Source organism: Apodemus sylvaticus, chromosome 3 (assembly GCF_947179515.1).
Source record: "Apodemus sylvaticus chromosome 3, mApoSyl1.1, whole genome shotgun sequence".
In the NCBI taxonomy this organism is placed as follows: domain Eukaryota; kingdom Metazoa; phylum Chordata; class Mammalia; order Rodentia; family Muridae; genus Apodemus; species Apodemus sylvaticus.
The window spans coordinates 67238520-67258590 of record NC_067474.1 but is presented as its reverse complement, the minus strand read 5'-3'; the positions used below and the strand labels follow the sequence as shown (position 1 = coordinate 67258590).

The following is a 20071-nucleotide window of genomic DNA, read 5'->3' as shown; positions in this document are numbered from 1 at the left end:
TGTTTATCCCATAAGCCCCATAAAATCTATTTATATTCTATAACAAATACTTATGAAAAAGATAAGTAAATATATACATGTTGAGCAGACCTAATCCAAAAATCTGAAATAGTTCAATACTGAAAACTCTGAGCACTGATAATTGTCATGAATAGAAAAGTCTATGCCTGACCTGTAACAAGTCACAGTCTAAACACTGGTATACTAAAAAATTTACAAAATTACTTTCAGGCTATTAGTATAAAGTACACATGAAACAAACAATTTTGAGTTTAGAGCTGAGTCCCAACTTTATATATGTGCAATATATATGTGCAAATATTTCAAAATCTAAAATAAATTTGAGTCTTGAGTGTTTCAGATAAGGGATACTCATATACCATTCTATAAACAGCCAACATATGCAATAATCTTGAAAGAAAGGAGAAAGACATAGCACAGTCTGAATGCTAAATTCTATTTACAACTTTCCTAGCTGCCAAATGAAACATTATGCAGTCTATCAAGTTCAATAGCATCTTATAATACAAATGCAGTCACTTTCACCAATACCAAGTAAATACATCACAAAAAAAAGATAACTCAGAAAAGAGAGCACAGGCTGGCACCTAAGAAAGATACATGATTATCCTCACCTGAGTATCATCTTACTTGAGCAACTTGGAATGATCCCTATTTTTGGTACTGTCTAAATCATTTTATCATGCTCATTGTTTTTGACACTTTTGAAATTATATAACTATTATAGAACATTCTAAGTCTACCTCCTATCAAATACATATAAAAGCGATCAATAATGTTACTGAATAAAGAGAAACAAGGAGGAGGCCAAGTATAAGTAAAAGCAGGGTGAAAACATCTGAGAAACAGTCTTTTTAAAGCAGAGCACATGTTATATATAACATAACTCAAAAGAATGCAGTGCACCACAATGCTGCAAATTCAAAACACAAGCTACCAATAGAGACAGTCTACGCAAAGGAGCATTTTAACTTATGAAGGCTGCTGCAATGGCACCTGCTTATTGGTTAAAGAATTATTCAGCCAAGCTAGATACTAAGTCCTAGAACTACACAGACACAGATCGTCACCTTGTGTGTTTCTTCAGTGAAGTAACATGGACACTGTCAGATAAAAACAGGCAACTGTTAACACACTCCTTTACAGCTACTAGGTACCATCTTACAACAGAGCTAGCCTGAAGGCTTCCTATCATATCTCACAGACATTTGCCATCAGTCTGAGCAAAACTTTACCATTAAAACCTATAGCTTCCATATTCTGATTCATCTATGAAAGGTATGATAAAAACAAAAGATTCTCAAGCCTTGAGTTCACTGGGTTGTCTTCAGCAGGAAGGCTTGGGTAGAAATGCTCAAAGCTGTCGTTTAGGGCAGTCATCTTTCAGGTAAGATAGATGACCTATATAAGTCTAGAGAGATGTCAAAAAACTTTAACTAGTTCAGATTGGTGTATCTATAACATTAAAAATAAGAATGCTGAAATAAAATATATGAAACAATTATGAAAGACATCAAGAAAAATATAAAAAATGTTAACCACAAATTCAGGTATTGACAGATGATACTATATTCTTCACCTCTGAGTTACTAACATATCAGAAATCATATTACTAAGCAGAATAAATATTAAAATTGTAAATTACTGTCAAATAAGAATCAACATACAAGTACTTGTCTATAAAATAAGAAAGAATGTCAGTATCAGTTATGGTCAGAGACAATCACTGTGCAGGCATTTAGTTACAACACAGATTTAGAGAGCTGACTTACCTGCCTTTATTCTCTTTCCCTTTAATTTTACTTTCTTGGCCTTTTCCTCCAGTGGGATCCCACTCTACACAGGAATCTTCAACTTTCAAGTTCAAATGGGATGATGAGTTATCTAGACTGAAGTTAAGTGCTGCCCAAGACAATGTTTAACAAACGTAAGCCATCTCCACTGTCTGAAACACACCTATCATGTTATTTCTTACTCAAGTGGGTCAACTCTGTGTGCATAGAAAAAAGTTCCAATCACTTTTTTGTTTGCACAAAAACTCTCAATCCTTTGGTTGTAGTTGTAAATCCCACTTATCCAATTACTTCTTCTATTCACATACTATAGACACTAACCAAGTACAGTGAACTTGAAGTGTCAATAACATCTCTAACTTCGACTGAATGTTCCATTAGCACACAATAATCAGAATTTCATGGTATTACAATTATCAGTTTGGTTCTTGGTTGATGTTTTGACTAAATGGAAAGAACTGGTAGAATTATGGAGGAAAAAAAAGCAATATAGTATACAAGATGATAACGTAAAAACAGCACAAGTGTTCTCTCTGAAGCTTTACCATTAACAATCCACACTTAAATGCTCATTAGTTCCAGTGATATCTGAACACCGCATCATCACTGGATGTGTGAATATATATACTGGAGCCCTGGAAACCTAAGCAAAGGGACTGAGCCAGATGACAGACAGCTTGTTTGACACAGTAGGAGAGAAAAACATCCACTTAATGAAAATAAGGCAAGCAAAAAAAAATGAAACAACCCATACTAGTCAGATTATTTGATGTTTTAGGGAATTATATTGTAGTGGTTTGAACATGCTTGGCTCATGGGAAGTGACACTATTAGGAGGTGTGGCCTTATTGGAGGAAGTGTGGCCTTGTTAGAGAAAGTATGTCACTGTGGAGACAGGGCTCTGAGGTAATATATATGCTTAAGTTCTGTCTGCCTGTCTTTAGATCAAGATGTAGAACTCTCAGTTCCTCTCCAGCACTGCCTGCCTGCCTGCCTGGGTACTGCCATGCTTCCCACCATAATGATAATGGGCTGAACTCTGAAACTGTAAGCCAGTCACAATTAAATGTTGTCCTTTTAAAAGTTGTCTTGGTTGTCTGATTCTTCAAAGCAATGAAACTCTAAGATTGAAACTCCATAAGTACTGTTCAAAATCCTTAGAAGTGATAATTGAGGAAATTAGTGAAATATGGTATTAGCTTCCCTTTCTAGAAACTGAGAAAATGAATCATTAAAATCAGTGATGCAACAGCTGTACAATGCTGTGTCTTTTATTTTGTAATGCAATTCCCAAACTACTTTACAAGGTATCACCTACTTAGTTACAAGTTAATTTGCTCCTACTACATCTCTTGCTAAAAGTTCAAATTTTGTGTAATTGTAGATTAAAAAAAATATTCCTTTACAGTACACTACTTTGCTTACAGAAATTATTTAAAATTAGCTAAGTCATTTGTAAGCCAGTAAAATTTCATCATTAAACAAAATAAGCACAGAGGGCCCAGTGCATGAAGCATCCTTTCACCCTTGATTCTGGACAGAGTACTTCAATTCCAACATGCATCACAGCCATTGTTCATTGTCTCACTTATAAAACATCTGAATAAAAATCTACTGACTGCACAGCTCTACTAAATGTCACACTATACAAGGAAGTCAATCACTTTCAAAAGCTGCATCTAAGCAGAAGTAAACAGGAAGAATGCAGCTTTTCAGCAAAATGAAGACAGAATTCTTTAATAGAATTACTATTTAATACTTTAATAGAAATACACTGAGACATTTCCAATGCCAACTTGTTTTATAGAAACACAGGTATCCCCTAGATGTTAGCCATTAGATTATACAGATAGAGCATTTATACTTTTGAAATAAAGAAAACTTGGCTTTAACATAGAAGTATCATCATTTGCCCATAGTTTATTAAAACCCTAAGGACAAAAGAAAGAGGACTCCCAGGCTGTTCCCTAATATTTGTAATGATGGAGTTAAGGCCACTAGCCACCTTGGTGGCAGGAAAAGGCACCACCTCAAACCATTTGTGAGTCAACTTACAAAATACCAAAATATCCAACCAAAGGGCACAGGTTGCCGAAAGTGTACTGAGTTTAGTCTCTTTAACAGACACAACAATCCCTTTATTATGCCTCTGTTAAGCCACACATTTTTTTTAAGGTGACAGAGAGAACACTAGAAAGAAAAAGACCAGAGAGCAGGAGCTGAGGAATGACTCACTCCCTTGAGAGGAAGCCCTGCCTCTTATACTATAAAGCTGAATCATAGGCACTACGGTTTGAGGTTGGAATAAAAAGTTGTTATTTAATAATATCATTTATCCTACCAGAAAGGAAGGGAAAATATACTTGAAACTTACACTACTCATCACTTTTATAAGTTTTAGGCAGGAAGAAATAATGCCATATAGGTTTAAGGAAGAGGTGAGCAGTGAGTAATGGTAGATGTGTTGTATTGTGTTATGTTGTATTGTGTTGTATTGTATTGTGTTGTATTGTATTTTATTGTTATAAGTCTGAGTGATTTAATTTTCACTGCCTCTTCCCTCCCTTCTTCTGTGGGTTTACTGGTTTGTACTGGGTGGTCAAAAATAGCAAGAACCAGCCAAATAACTTAGTAAACAGTTGTTCAATGGTCACTTTTTAAAAATGTGGACCTTTTCTACAATGCTTATGTTTTCATTAATAGTCATGTCAATGCTACAAAATAATCCCAGAAATTTTATGATCCATAGTCACAGAAGAAATAATTTTATCTCAAACTCCCTGATAATCAGAATCACTGTTACTGGGTTATAGATATTTAACTCTAGGCTAAGCTCATGAAATCCTAGAGAGCAGAATCAGCTTATTCTGTCTCTGGAGCCCAGGGCCAGCCGAGGGTCTTAGTGATAGCAGACCCTGCTACAGGAGCAGCTGTGCTGGGAGACAACAGCCAGCTATTTATTCTCTCACTTAATGTTCACAAAATCTACAGCGCTGCCTGCCCACTTAGGTCCAAGCGTGTTCACTGAGGAGATAACAAAATGGGCAACAAGGCAGAGACCTGCCGCTCCTTAGGGCGAGCAGCGGCAGCAATGCAGTCTCTGCTGACAAGGGCCAAAGCAGTTCAGCCACAGAGAAAAGATGATCTGCCGGAAGTTTGACAAGGCTCTGAATATAGAAACCATTTTTTTAAAAGCTAATATCTCAGTTTAATGACAGATGGTGATTACATTTCTTCACTAAGCTAAGTATAATTCTCATGTAAAGTTATTTACTAATTCAGAGTACTTCAAAGGAGAATTTTTCTAGGCTTTTATGCCACAGACATCACTCTTGAGTTAGTCAACTCACAGAACTCAAGCACTCGCTGACCACGCACAGGGCCTGGGTCAGCTTCCAGTGCTTGCTTAGTTTTATTCTGATACATGCTTATGTTATCATCTGGATCATAGCAAATTTCTACAAGTTGTATTTTCTTATCTCCTTGTGGGTGAGAGGATATCTAGTAGAATCGCTTTCAAATTGGTAACTACCTAAAAAATCTGTGTTACAGGAGGTGACATTTATAAATCTGAACGCTTAGAGAATAGAACTTGGGTTAGAAGCCTACAATAAAGGCTGGCCTAGAACCTGGTACTGGGTTCTAATAGTCACCTAGGATAATTTAACTTTCCTTTCTTCATTTGCATTATGGATATTAATAGTATTGAGCAGTGGTCTCAAGGTGTTCTTAATGACCAAAAAAACGTGAGTGCTATGTAATTATTAACAAACTATAGACAGTAATAACTAGGAGAACATTTGGGGGGAAATAGAAGAAATTTCTTTGTTGCTGATTCTTAATTCTCTGACAAACTTCAGCAGTGCTTATGTATTTACTAACCTAAAATGTGAAATAAACACGCAGAGGCAAACATGACTGCACCTTCTCAGGACAGTGAGATGGTTTAGCAGGCACAGGTGCCTGCTACCAAGCCCACTGACCTGAATTCCATCTCTGGGATTCACAAATGGAGGGACTCCTACATGCTGCCCCTTACCTCCACGGGGGAGAATCTAAGGAAAATCTTTACTTCCACAGTCCTATTTCCCCTGCCTGTACTTCTTATACTGCAAAGGCCAGCGGTAGGTGGTAGGTGCTGGGAAGGAGTCCAACTACACAGGAAATGACTGACAAAGTCTCACGTTCTGAAGGTAAGTTTTGCCTGCTAAAGCTCTGCTGGCCACTAGCCTTACCTTTGGTCTCTAGAGTCACTGGGTCAGAGTAGTCGCCGGCCACAGCTTTGTTGCACGCTCTCACTCTGAAATTCATATACTTTGAATCAAATTTTAAGCCTGAAATAAAATGGAAGTTTTTCGTCATAAAAAGTAAAGGATTCCTTCCCAAAAGTGTGAGTGTACACCAAACAGATACTGCTTTCCTTCTTAGAAATCCCTTTACTTGAGAAGAGTATAGTTTTATGTTATTTGAATGGTAGTTCATGAAAATAAGAATAATGACTTATTTAAAATTTTCTTCAAAATAATTTACACAATTACCAACATTTCAACCTGGTGATTAATAAAATAGTACCCTTTCAGACTTCATTAGAGGTGGCATTGCTGTAATACCAGCACTTGGAAAGCCAACACAGGAAGACCATTAGTTCCATTTAACAAAGCAAGAGTCTCTCGCCAAAGGAAATAAATAAATAGATAGATAGATAAAATAAAGTAAAATAGCATAAATCAAAACAAACCAATAACAAAGACAGCAATAGCAGCAACAACAACCAAAACCTGTAGCATTTCATTCTAGAGATGTCATAATTTACAACAGCATAGTTATCATTTTTTTTGAAAAAATAAAAATAAATACCCTAAGGAATTTTTATAGGTATATGAAATGTATGTGTATCTTCGTCAGGGCTTTTATTGCTGTGACAAAACACCGTGCCCAAACAGCAAGTTGGGGAGGAAAGAGCTTACTCAGCTTACACTTCCACCGTTGCTCTTTATCACTGAGGGAAGTCAGGACAGGAACTCAAATGTGGCAGGAACCTGGAGGCAAGAACTGATGCAGAGGCTATGGAGGGGTGCTGCTTACTGGCTTGCTCCCCATGGCTTGCTCAGCCTGCCTCTTCATCAGTCCAGAGATGCTACCACCCATAGTGACTGTCCAGCCCCCTTTATCATTGAGAAATTGCCTCACAGCTGGAGCTCATGGGAGGCATGTCCTAAACTGACACTCCTCCTTCTCTGGCTTATGTCACACTGACACACAAAACCAGTCAGTGCAATGTTGATATGAAAAACCATTTTTACAGGAAAGATGAAAGGAAATAAAGAATAGAGACAGATGTGACTTGTTCAGTCACACCTAGACTAAAATCTTAGTTCAAAACTTGACTGACCTGTTTTCTATCTGTAGTATAACAATTACAAACACTTCCAACCACTCAGGATTAAGTGATATGTGGTGTGCTGACTAACTGTAGTGTGCTGCACGCACTTCATGCCTACTACACAGAATGCCTACTGTAGGAAAGGAACTAGTGCTCAAACAGGACAGCTGGTGATATATCCCACTCTGCACAGGACACACTGAAAAGGTCTGCTAACACTTCATCATTTAGAGCATCAAAAGACCTCATTATGCTAAGCTACCTTTTAAAAAGCATTCAATAGTCTGACAAAAAAAAAGTCTTAGCAAAGTCCCAATTCTGGGCTAATGTGGGGCTAAGCAATTAAGACAAGGGTGGTTATGGCACTCCCGAAATGTGGAGGTCTGAGTAGGCCTAAAAAATTAGTTTCTTTACTTAGTCAAAAAATTGAAAGTCCAGGTTAGCTGGGCTCGATGGCACCTGCCCTGACTCTAGCACTCAGAAGGCAGAGTTCAAGATGGGTGTGGTGCTTAGTGAGCTCCAGGCCAGCTGGGGATGCATGGAAGAGTCTACCTAAACAAACAAGCAAACCAACAAATGACAACAAAAGAAGAACAGCAGGGAAAGACTGCTCTGACACATTGCTCCCATAACATCTATTTGCTTTACACACACTATTTTAGTAGGTTGCAAATATTAAGTCATTAAAAGTTTTACTGATATTTTAATGGAAACTCATTTACGTAACAAATATCTAAAAACAGTTTAGTTGATAAAACTTAATTTTATCATTTAAAATGACAAACTGTTTTCTTATTTGCACTTATTTTCTAAGGATCAGATTCATGAAGTGCTGTCATGTTACCTGATAATGTATATTCAGTACCCTTGATGTTATCAATCACTTCCCAGCATCTCTCATCCTTTACACGTGGGAGTCCATCAAAGTTCGTTTTCCTATATTCCATTATGAAATGGTCAATTTTATTATCTTCTTCAGGCATTCTCCAAGCTACAGTTACAGAGTTGTCAGCTACCAAACACTCTACTGGGTCAATCTCTGGAGCTTTTGGGACTGCAGAGAAGGAAAAAAAAGTAGGGTGCAATCAAGTCTCACACACTAACACTAAGCAAACATTTATTACACTTGGCACTCAGCCTCTGCTCTTTCTTTTTTTTTTTTAAATATTCAAAGTGAGTCAGTCAGGTTATGAGAAAAGATAACCTAGAAATTAAAAATAATTATTTTCAAAGCCTCTTTTTGCCAGATTATAAACATTTGCATTACAAAGCTTTCTCATAGACTCTGGGTTTATTAACAGGCAAATTCCAAATATATATCATGCTAAAGATAATTGAGAATGGATTGTTACTTGCAAATATATTTTAATTGTTGTTTTATATAAATTAAATAAGTATTGAAAAGCTTTGAATATAATAATTAAATTAAGTAAAAATTGTTTTCAGTGTATTTTTAAGATCTGGTTTTATAGGAAGTAGGAAGATAAAAGAACAGTTGGTTACCAGGTATGAACAAATATATCAAGTTAAATAACAAGAATAGTTTCTGATATTCCAAAGCAGAAGAAAATGACTATACTTGGCAATAATTTATGTACTTTAAAATAGTTACATTTTTAATGTTCCCAACACAAATGGTAAATGTATTAGGTAATGATGTGATCGTGAATAATTTGATCATGACTTTATGATTTGACTATATATAAAAATATCACACTATACTCCATAAATACATAAAAATTATGTTTATCAAATTTCAAAAAGATAATTTTGAAATAATTAAAAGATAATTTTAAAATACTAAACAAAACTGATTTCCTCATTTCTCAAAAATACTTATTAGTTTTTAAGTGTTTCTCCCTAGAGTTTTATGATATATTAAAAATGGATCCAATGAGCTAAAATTAGCATGTACAAGTATAAATCAATTTATTTTCCACAAAAGAGATTTCACAGCTTTGCCACACTGAGTAAGTGACTCAGATGAATCTTAACTGCATATGCTATATAGGTACATATATAAATATGTAAAGCTTAAGCAGAAATGTAAACACACTCACTCTTCTCATGGTGGCCATGAGAACAGTGAGTTACTTTTGGTCCTAGCACTTGGGAAGCACAAACAGCCAATCTCTGCAATCAGGGCAAGCCAGCTCTGCACAGTGAGTTTCACAGGCAGAGAGGCTACACGATGAGTCCTTATATTTTAAAAAAACCAATTCTGGTGTGTAAAGCTAGATCAACATTTAAAATTGATCGATATATTCAATATTAATAAAGATATGACCATAACAATAAATGAAAATATATTACAATAATCATGACAAGAGCTTTTAGCAAAGTAGAAACCATAATTAAAAAGAATATTTTCAAGGGGCTGAACAGATAGCGCAGTGGTTAAGAGCAGCTATTACTCTAGAGAGGTCCTAGTTGTATTCTCAGGCGCCACATGGAAGCTTACAGTTGTCTATAACTCAGTCCCAGGCATCTGATACCCTCTCAGGGTATTAGGCACATAGATGGTGTACATACACACATGCAGGAACAACATTCATACACATATAATAAATACGTAAAGTTAAATCTTTTCTAAGTTGGCCAATACCTGTACGCAGTGCATACCTTGAACTCCAGCTCTAGGGAGGCTGAGGCTAGAGGATTCTCAAAAGCAAACAAGCAAACAACACAAAACCAAGTAAAAGGAAAAAAAATCTTCAAAAGGTAACATCACACTTAATGGCGAGAAACACAATACCTAACCCCAAACTTCAGAACCAGGGTGGGAAGATATTTCCTTGTCATCCCACTCAGCATTTTACTAAGAAAAAAATCCAGCAAGATAAGAAAATAAAACATGAAACATATCTAAAGAAAACAAAATTTTCTTTGCAGATGAAATAACCAACAGGTAAAACATTGAACATAACAAACATTGGAAGTCTCACGTGGCTGTAGAATCACTGTGGGATGAGGGAGCAGAGTAAGAGGAGCGTGAGGGAACTTAACAGCAGTGAACCTATTCTTCCTAGAGACTCTGTGGCAATGTAACAAACAGCTGTCAAAGCCCTGAGAACTGTGCAGTAGCAGCCGAGAACCCCAATCCCTATCTCCGGGGGTCAGCGAAGGACGTGGATTCCCTGGCCTGGATAGAGTGTGGTGGAATATTACATAGATGCATGGAATTGAATCTCGTCCTTTGAGAAATGAACACACTCTGTACTGCTGAGTCATTCCGATAGTCTCTGCATTTACTTATTGATAAGGAAGGATTTACTATTGCCCCCGGTCAACTGCTGTCCATTTGTCTTACAGCTCTCATGATTCTTCTTCTTGTCTTCACTTTTCCATTTTAAAAAATGTTTTGAATGAGTTTCATTTCCTCCTTTATTTCTAATATCTCTAGGATTTGGGGGTTTATGATTACCATGTCATTTACATAAAGTACTATGTGACATTATGATACCTAGATGTTGGTTTTTAATCATGATTACTGATTTATAACTACTTTATCAAAGTAGGTTACAGAAACTCAGAGAGTAAGTTATAGTTCCTTTCTAGTCCAGAGAGATCCCAAAGGAAGGTATGCTCTTGTGGATTTCCCTCATCAGCCCCACTGGCAATCTAACCTATGCAATGAAGTCTCCATTAAGACCAAAATGGCTGGGCTGAGAACTGGGAAGCCAAATGTGCTGTACTAAGAACTCACGCATGCGAGGAGTGTGACACACCAAAATCCTGCCAGGAAGGAACCTCTGGTGCCGGACTCCTTCCAGACTTCATCCTAATGCCTCTTCTTTGAGCTACTTACTTATAGCTGTTAAAGTGGCCTTTGTAATAAATTAGTAAAATGCCTTCCCGCCATCATTTGCACCAGGGAGCCAGGAGACTCCACAGCCTTCTGTGCACAGCCCACCAGGAGAGAGTGATCTCCCAGCAGTGCCTTCACTTCTGAGCGCAGAGGTGAGATCTCCACCTTCTCTCTAGAGGGGACCAGCTAGGAGCACACAGGGCCTAAGATCAGTGGAGCACCTGGGATGGAAATCTTCCTGCCGCCATTGGCACCAGGGAGCCGAAAGACTCCTCAGCCTTCTGTGCATAGCCCACCAGGAGAGAGTGATCTCCCAGCAGTACTTTCACTTCTGAGCTCAGAGGAATAAAGACACAGGCTTTCAGGCCCACAGGAGGAACAAACTCCAGCCAGAGACAACAATACCAACTAGCACCAGAGATAACCAGATGGTGAAAGGCAAGCACAAGAACCCTACAAACAGAAACCAAGGACACATGGCAACATCAGAACCCAGTTCTCCCACCACAGCAAGTTCTGGATACCCCAACACACTGGAAAAGCAAGAGTTGGATTTAAAATCATATCTCATGATGCTGATAGAGCTCTTCAAGAAAGACTTAAATAACTCCCGTAAAGAAATACAGGAGAACATTGGCCAACAGGTTAAAGCCCTTAAAGAGGAAACACAAAAATCCCTTAAAGAATTACAGGAAAACACAAACAATCAAGTGAAGGAACTGAACAAAATCATCCAGGATCTAAAAGTGGAAGTAGAAACAATAAAGAAATCACAAAGTGAGACATCTCTGGAGATAGAAAACCTTGGAAAGAATTCAGGAGTCATAGATGCAAGCATCAATAACAGAATACAAGAGATAGAAGAAAGAACCTCAGGTGCTGAATATAACATAGAAAACATTGACTCAACAGTCAAAAAAAATGCAAAATGCATCAAGCTGGTAACCCAAAACATCCAGGAACTCCAGGTCACAATGAGAAGACCAAACTTAAGGATTATAGGCAGACAAGAGCAAGGATTTACATCTTAAAGGCCCAGTAAATATCTTCAACAAAATTGTAGAAGAAAACTTCCCTAACCTAGAGAAAGAGATGCCCATGAACATACAAGAAGCCTTCAGAACTCCAAATAGACTGGACCAGAACAGAAAGTCCTCCTGGCACATAATAATCAAAACACCAAATTCACTAAACAAAGAATATTAAAAGCAGTAAGGGAAAAGGGGCAAGTAATTTATAAAGGCCGACCTATCAGAATCACACCAGACTTCTCACCAGAGAAGATGAAAGCTAGAAGATCCTGGGCAGACCTCATACAGACCCTAAGAGAACACAAATGCTAGCCCAGGCTACTATACCCAGCAAAACTCTCAATCATCATAGATGGAGAAACCAAGATATTCCATGATAAAACCAAATTTACAATATCTGTCCACAAATCTAGCCTTACAAAGGATGACTGATGGAAAATGCCAACACAAGGAGGGAAACTACACCCTAGAAAAAGCAAGAATGTAATCTTCTTCCAACAAACCCAAAAGAAGATACCCACACAGACATAAAAATAACATTAAAAATAACAAGAAGCAACAATCACTATTCCTTAGTATCTCTTAACAACAATGGACTCAACTCCCCAATAAAAAGATATAGACTAACGAAATATTTCTCATGCAAATCTTCAATTTTATCAGAAAATGTTTGTAATTCCACTTTTAATTAATTTAGTGATGTTTTTATGTCTATCACTTTATCTGCATTATTTTTCATGATAATCTTCAATTTTAATGTCTTTCTATATATTTCCTCTATTTTATCAGAAATGTTTTCAATGTAAATCTGATTTTACCACAAATGTTTCTAATTCTACCTTCAATTAATTTAGAAAGAGTTTTTATATCTACCATCTTATATGTAAAATTTTCCATGAAATAGTCAATTTTATCATGTTTGTCTATATATTTCTCAAATTTTACCAAAATTACTTTCCATGTAAATCTTCAATTTTATCTGAAAATGTTTATAATTCCACCTTCAACCAACTTAGAATTATGTTTATGCCTATCATTTTATCTGTATAATTTCCATGATAATCTTTAATTTTAACATGTTTTTCTATATATTTCTTCAATTTTATCAGAAATATTTTCCATGTAAATCTTCAAGTTTATCAGAAAATATATATAATTCTACTTTCAGTCAACTTAGGAATACTTTTATGCCTACTATTATTATATCTATATAAAAATTTCTATGATAATCTTCAATTCTAACATGTTTTTCTACATTTTTCTATAATTTTTATCAGAAATATTTTCCATGTAAATCTTCAATTCTATCATAAAATGTTTCTATTCCATATTTCAATTAATTTAGCAATGTTTTACATGTCTACCACTTTACTCTTTAATTTTCCATGAAAATTGTCAATTTTAACATGTTTATCTGAAATATTTTCCATGTAAATCTTTAATTTTATCATAAAGTGTTTTTACTTCCCTTTTCAATTAAAAAAAAAAGAAAAAATAAATTAGTAAATGTAAATACAGTGTTTTTCTGAGTTTTGTGAGCAAGTCATAAAACCCTAAGGAGGGGGCTGTTTAATTCTCAGTTTAATTTTATTAACTTTTTTAATGTTTTAAGTTAAAATAAAATCACACTGTTTCCCTCTTCTCCTTTCCTCCTCTAATCCTTCCCATGTATACCACCCTCCCGTGCGTGCTCTCAAAATCATGACTTCTTTCTTACTGTTACAGTTAGATTACACACACACAAACACACACACACACACACACACACACACACACCTAAACATACAAATACAATGTGCTAAGTCCATGAAGTGCTCACCCTTGGGGAAGACTGACTCTTTCTCAACAGGAATCTCAATTTTCCTATCAGCTAACAGGTTCTGGAGGCCTCATATGTGCAAGTGGGTGTAAAGTAGAAGTTTTAAGAACTGAGCTTAGAACCTGTGTATCTCGTGCTCCCGTTACACAGTGTCAGAAGTACATTCAGTTAGAGAAACCTCAATGTGGCTGCTTGAGAGCAGAGAGAAGTAACAGACCTACATGCACCAGCTGAACGACACAGATTACAAGTCTGAATCACCAGCCATATTGAGAAGTTGAATACAGCAAACCCACCTTAAATATAACAGCACTCATTGGTTAGGAAAAGATATACACTGTTAACATGAATGATAGGAAAATGCATCTCACTACATTAATTTTGGACACTTTGGACATTAGAGTAGGGAATTTTTCAAGGATAAGAATGGGTGTTATACTGACTCCCTAAGAAAGGCACAAGAACCTGAACAACTAACAAGACTGCAAAGAGACATGCCTAAATGCAGACAAGTCAGAGACTTCAGCAGTCCTCCCCAGAATCAGAAAGATTTAGAAGGCAGAACACCACAGAAAACTGCTGAACTAAACAACAATCATCTGTAAGTCTGATATGTACAGTGTTAGAAGACTACAGAATCACCTGAAATACCTATGGATTTTCAACAAGATAGACTATATCTGGCTCACAAGATATACCTTAACAAAGTCAGAAGCGTAGAAAACATACAGTATCTGTTCTTAGTCTACAATCCAATTGAACTAGGAATAATTAACTGAAAAAGAGCTGGAAAATACTACAATACTGAGAAATATTAAGCAACCCACCTATAAATAACATATGGGGGCACCTCACTTCCGGAAGATCCTGCTATATCATTCCTGGGCATATACCCAGAGGATTCCCCAGCATGTAATAAGGTTACATGCTCCACTATGTTCATAGCAGTCCTATTTATAATTGCCAAAAGCTGGAAAGAACCCAGGTATCCCTCAACAGAAGAATGGATGCAAAAAATGTGGTATATACACACAATGGAGTACTATTCAGCCATTAGAAACAATGAATTCATGAAATTCTTAGGCAAATGGATGGAGCTGGAGAACATCATACTAAGTGAGGTAACCCAGTCTCAAAAGATCAATCATGGTATGCACTCACTAATAAGTGGATATTAACCTAGAAAACTGGGATACCCAAAACATAATCCACACATCAAATGAGGTACAAGAAGAATGGAGGAGTGGCCCCTGGTTCTGGAAAGACTCAGTGTAGCAGTGTAGGGCAAAACCAGAACAGGGAAGTAGGAAGGGGTGGGTAGGAGAACAGGGGGAGGGAAGGGGGCTTATGTGACTTTCGGGGAGTGGGGGGCCAGAAAAGGGGAAATCATTTGAAATGTAAATAAAAAACATATCGAATAAAAAAATGTTAAATATTTTGAACTAAATGAAAATAAAAATACAGCTTAAGAAAATTTGTAAAACATATGACTTGCTTATAAAGAGGAATAACACTGATTATATGCATCAGAATCTAAAAATCAATAATTTAAGCATGCATTTTAGAAAACAAATATATATATATACATAAAAAGAACAAATTAAATACAGAATTAGGAAAATAATGATGAAAATTAGCACTAAAATAAGTGAATCTAAAAATAGAAAACCAGTAACGAAAACTCATGAAAACAAAAGCTGGTTCTTTTAAAATATCATTAAAACCAACAAGCTTCTACCTAAGTTAACCCCAGTGACAGAGACACAAATTGTTAATATCAGAAATGAAAGAGGAGGTATTACTAAAGACCCCATGGATGTAAACACCAATAACCAAGCCAGGTAAAACACTTGCAAGCATTTGGGGACAAAGAGAAACACTATATATAGGTTTGAGGTCAGCCTGGTCTACATTGTGAAGTTCAGGCCAGCAACCTGGAGACTCTCTCCAAGGGGAGAGGACATGGATGCTTAGGTGAAGGGAAGGAAGGAGGCAAATACACACACATACACACACACACATACACACACACACACACACACACACACACACCAAGAGAGAGAGAGAGAGAGAGAGAGAGAGAGAGAGGGAGGGAGGGAGAGAGAAAGGAGAAGAGAGAGCACTGGAAGAAAGGAGAGGGGAAAGAGGGAGATGAGGAAAAGGATGAGGATGAGGAGGGAGAGAGAAAGAATAACAAGAAATACTATGGCTAAGCAGTGGTGGCACATGCCTTTAATGCTATCACTCAGAAGGTAGAGACAAGAAAATATCTGAGTTCAGGGCCAGCCTGGTCTCCAGAACAAATTCCAGGATGGCCAGGGCTATACAGAGAAATCCTGTTTCAAAAAACAAACAAAAAATCCTCAAAAACAAATAAATACTATGAACAAACTCTAGATCTACAATTTTGATGACATAAATGAACAAATAAACTCCATGATTCCATGATAAACACTATATGCAGAAAAAAAATCACATAAGAAAAAAATAATCTGGTTAGGCCTAAATTTACTGAAGAAATTCAACCAATAGTTAATTAATACCTTTCCAAAGTAATGCCTGGATGGATTCACTGGTGAATTCCACCTAACACAAAGAATAAATTCTATACAATCATTTTGAGAAAAGCAGATGAAATATTTTCTAACTCTTTGTTTATGAGGCCAGCAACCTACAATAACCTAACCTAGGCAAAATAGGATTCCTAGCATTGTAGGAAAACTATAGACTACTATATTTATTAATGAGCAGATGTAAAAAAGTTCAACAAAATATTTACAGAACAAATATAACAATGTACAGTAAGAATATGTGTTGACCAAATGGAACTCAAGAAATTAGACTTCAGATAATCAAATAACCCTATTAAAAATGGGGTACAGAGCTAAACAAAGAATTCTCAACTGAGGAAACTTGAATGGTCGAGAAGTACCTACAGAAATGTTCAGCATCCTTAGTCATCAAGGAAATGCAAATCAAAAAACCCTGGGATTCCACCTCACACCAATCAGAATGGCTAAGATCAAAAACTCAGGTGACAGCAGATGCTGGTGAGGATGTGGAGAAAGAGGAACACTCCTCCATTGTTGGTGGGATTGCAAGCTGGTACAACCACTCTAGAAATCAGTCTGGTAGTTCCTCAGAAAATTGGACGAATTACCTGAGGTCCCAGCTATTCCACTCTTGAACATATATCCAAATGATGCTCCACCATGTAATAAGGACACATGCTCCACTATGTCCATAGCTGCCTTATTTATAATAGCCAGAAGCTGGAAAGAACCCAGATGTTCTTCAACAGAGGAATGGATTCAGAAAATGTGGTACATTTACACAATGGAGTACTACTCAGCTATTAAAAACAATGAGTTCATGAAATTCTTAAGCAAATGGATGGAACTAGAAAATATCATCCTGAGTGAGGTAACCCAATCACAAAAGAATATACATGGTATGCACTCACAGATAAATAGATATTAGCTCGAAAGCTCTAAATACCTAAGATACAATTCACAGACCACATGAAGTGCAAGAAGAAGGAAGACCAAAGTGTGGGTCCTTCAGTCCTTCTTAGAAGGGGGAACAAAACACTCAGTTACCTAAATAAGAAAGTATGTATACTTATATAATCATGCAATGGTGAATCTAAGTAGGAACTACCTATTAAAATGTAAAAGACACAAAGGAATTATCTATATCTATATAAGTAAATATTTATAAATATATATAATACATATTATATATAAGAAAAATCATATATATGATTACATAAAAAATATTTTCTTTGCTTGGCAAAAATGACCATAAACTGCTTTGATAGAAAAACTAAGATGTCAAGGGTATATACTACATATAAGACAAAGGCCTACTCCTGCAAGCTATCCTCTGACCTCCACATAATACCCTATCATAAATAAAAATGGAAAAAATTCACACTATCCAGCCATTAGTGAAACTGAAGTGATCAGCAAGAACCTCTCTCATACTGTTACATGCCAAAGCAAAAGTATTTAGCAGTATAGTATATATGTATGCTTCCATATTTGTACAGGCAGTGGAAAAACACCAGGTTGAATTAAAGGAATGGCAGTTTAGGGAAGCAAAATGTCCAAGTACTGTCAGTTACAAGACTGTGCTTATGACACTTGTCTGGCCATCTCCCATTTGTAATGCAGAAAGCAATAGCTATGCTGGTCTTGCAAAGAAAGCTGCTGTGCAGTGAGAAAGAGCAACTCGTGTGTGCTCAGTGCTGCTCTGCCCTTCCTGGGCATGCATTTCCACTCCAATACAATGCTCCAGCACAGGGCTTTAAGAAGCTCTAACTGCTAAGTGGCGAGACTTCATGGGCAGGTCTTCTCATTAGCTTGCTACCATTTCTTTGATGGTAAATTGTACACAGTTAATGAGACCCAAGATTTTTTTTTAAATTCTTTTCCATAAGTATTTTAGAAAACGCCATTCTTAAAACATTTTGAGATCTATTGCCCGCCTGAACTAAGTCCCTGCTCTAGTGCCTACAAGTGAACACTCGCACTCGCTCTTTCTGTGGCAGGGCTGTCTTGTGCACATGAGGCTGCATTCTGCTGCTAAGTAGCATCTGAAGCTCACAAGTGAACACGTGGAGACAAAGAGTAAGATCTCAGTTAACGAATATCAGCAAAACTTTGATCTAAACCCCTCAAGCTATCAAAACTAAAATAAGATCCAGTCTCTTCCCAAGGAAATTCTAAAATGTCTCCTTGCCTTTTGATATCAGTTGCACACCAACTGTGAGCCCTGTGCACTGAATGAGAGAGAGCACAGATGTTCTCCAGTCTGCAACAGGCCTGGGGTACACTAAGCCAACCAGAACTAGAAAGTATCTTATGTAAAAATTCATGTCATAAGCCTAGTCTCTGGTACACTGCAGTGTGCCCACACAGTATGTCCACTGTATACAACTGGCTCTTTACAATGTTCTCTGCACCGTGACTTCCTACTGCTGCCCTCCGTCCCAAGAGCAAATCCCATCTGAGCATGCTGCCAACCTAGGGAAAGACCCACTTGGAAACTATGGTCTCCGCTCAACGCTTTTCCCTTGCATCAGTCTAATACAGAAACCTACAAGTCAGCTCTGCACAGGCCAGGGGTCACCTGTCACCCTGCGTACATATGCCTTCACACGCTGACACTGTAAACCTGAGTCCATACCCCTACACACGCTGGCACTGTAACCCTGAGTACATACCCCTGCACACGCTGACACTGTAACCCTGAGTACATACCCCTGCACACGCTGGCACTGTAACCCTGAGTACATACCCCTGCACACGCTGGCACTGTAACCCTGAGTACATACCCCTGCATATGCTGGCACTGTAACCCTGAGTACATACCCCTGCACATGCTGGCACTGTAACCCTGAGTACATACCCCTGCACATGCTGGCACTGTAACCCTGAGTACATACCCCTGCATATGCTGGCACTGTAACCCTGAGTCCAGACCCCTGCACACGCTGGCACTGTAACCCTGAGTCCAGACCCCTGCACATGCTGGCACTGTAACCCTGAGTACATACCCCTGCACACGCTGGCACTGTAACCCTGAGTACATACCCCTGCACACGCTGGCACTGTAACCCTGAGTACATACCCCTGCATATGCTGGCACTGTAACCCTGAGTACATACCCCTGCACACGCTGGCACTGTAACCCTGAGTACATACCCCTGCATATGCTGGCACTGTAACCCTGAGTACATACCCCTGCACACGCTGGCACTGTAACCCTGAGTACATACCCCTGCATATGCTGGCACTGTAACCCTGAGTCCAGACCCCTGCACACGCTGGCACTGTAACCCTGAGTCCAGACCCCTGCATATGCTGGCACTGTAACCCTGAGTACATACCCCTGCACACGCTGGCACTGTAACCCTGAGTCCAGACCCCTGCACACGCTGGTACTGTAACCCTGAGTACATACCCCTGCACACGCTGGCACTGTAACCCTGAGTACATACCCCTGCACACGCTGGCACTATAACCCTGAGTACATACCCCTGCACACGCTGGCACTGTAACCCTGAGTACATACCCCTGTACACGCTGGCACTGTAACCCTGAGTACATATCCCTGCACACGCTGGCACTGTAACCCTGAGTACATACCCCTGCATATGCTGGCACTGTAACCCTGAGTACATACCCCTGCACACGCTGGCACTGTAACCCT

General features: G+C 37.9%; 1 protein-coding gene across 2 annotated transcripts in view; it reads right to left on the bottom strand.

Moving 5' to 3' along the window:
* The window catches only part of Fsd1l (fibronectin type III and SPRY domain containing 1 like), a 75506-nt gene that overhangs the window by 23698 nt on the left and 31737 nt on the right, over positions 1–20071 (bottom strand). For both annotated transcript variants that reach the window (XM_052176502.1, XM_052176503.1), the window contains 3 exons: positions 8042–8251; positions 6050–6148; positions 1794–1923 (listed from right to left, as the gene is read on the bottom strand). In XM_052176502.1, the coding sequence (XP_052032462.1) occupies positions 1794–1923; positions 6050–6148; positions 8042–8251 (439 nt within the window). The remainder of the gene's footprint in view (positions 1–1793; positions 1924–6049; positions 6149–8041; positions 8252–20071) is intronic.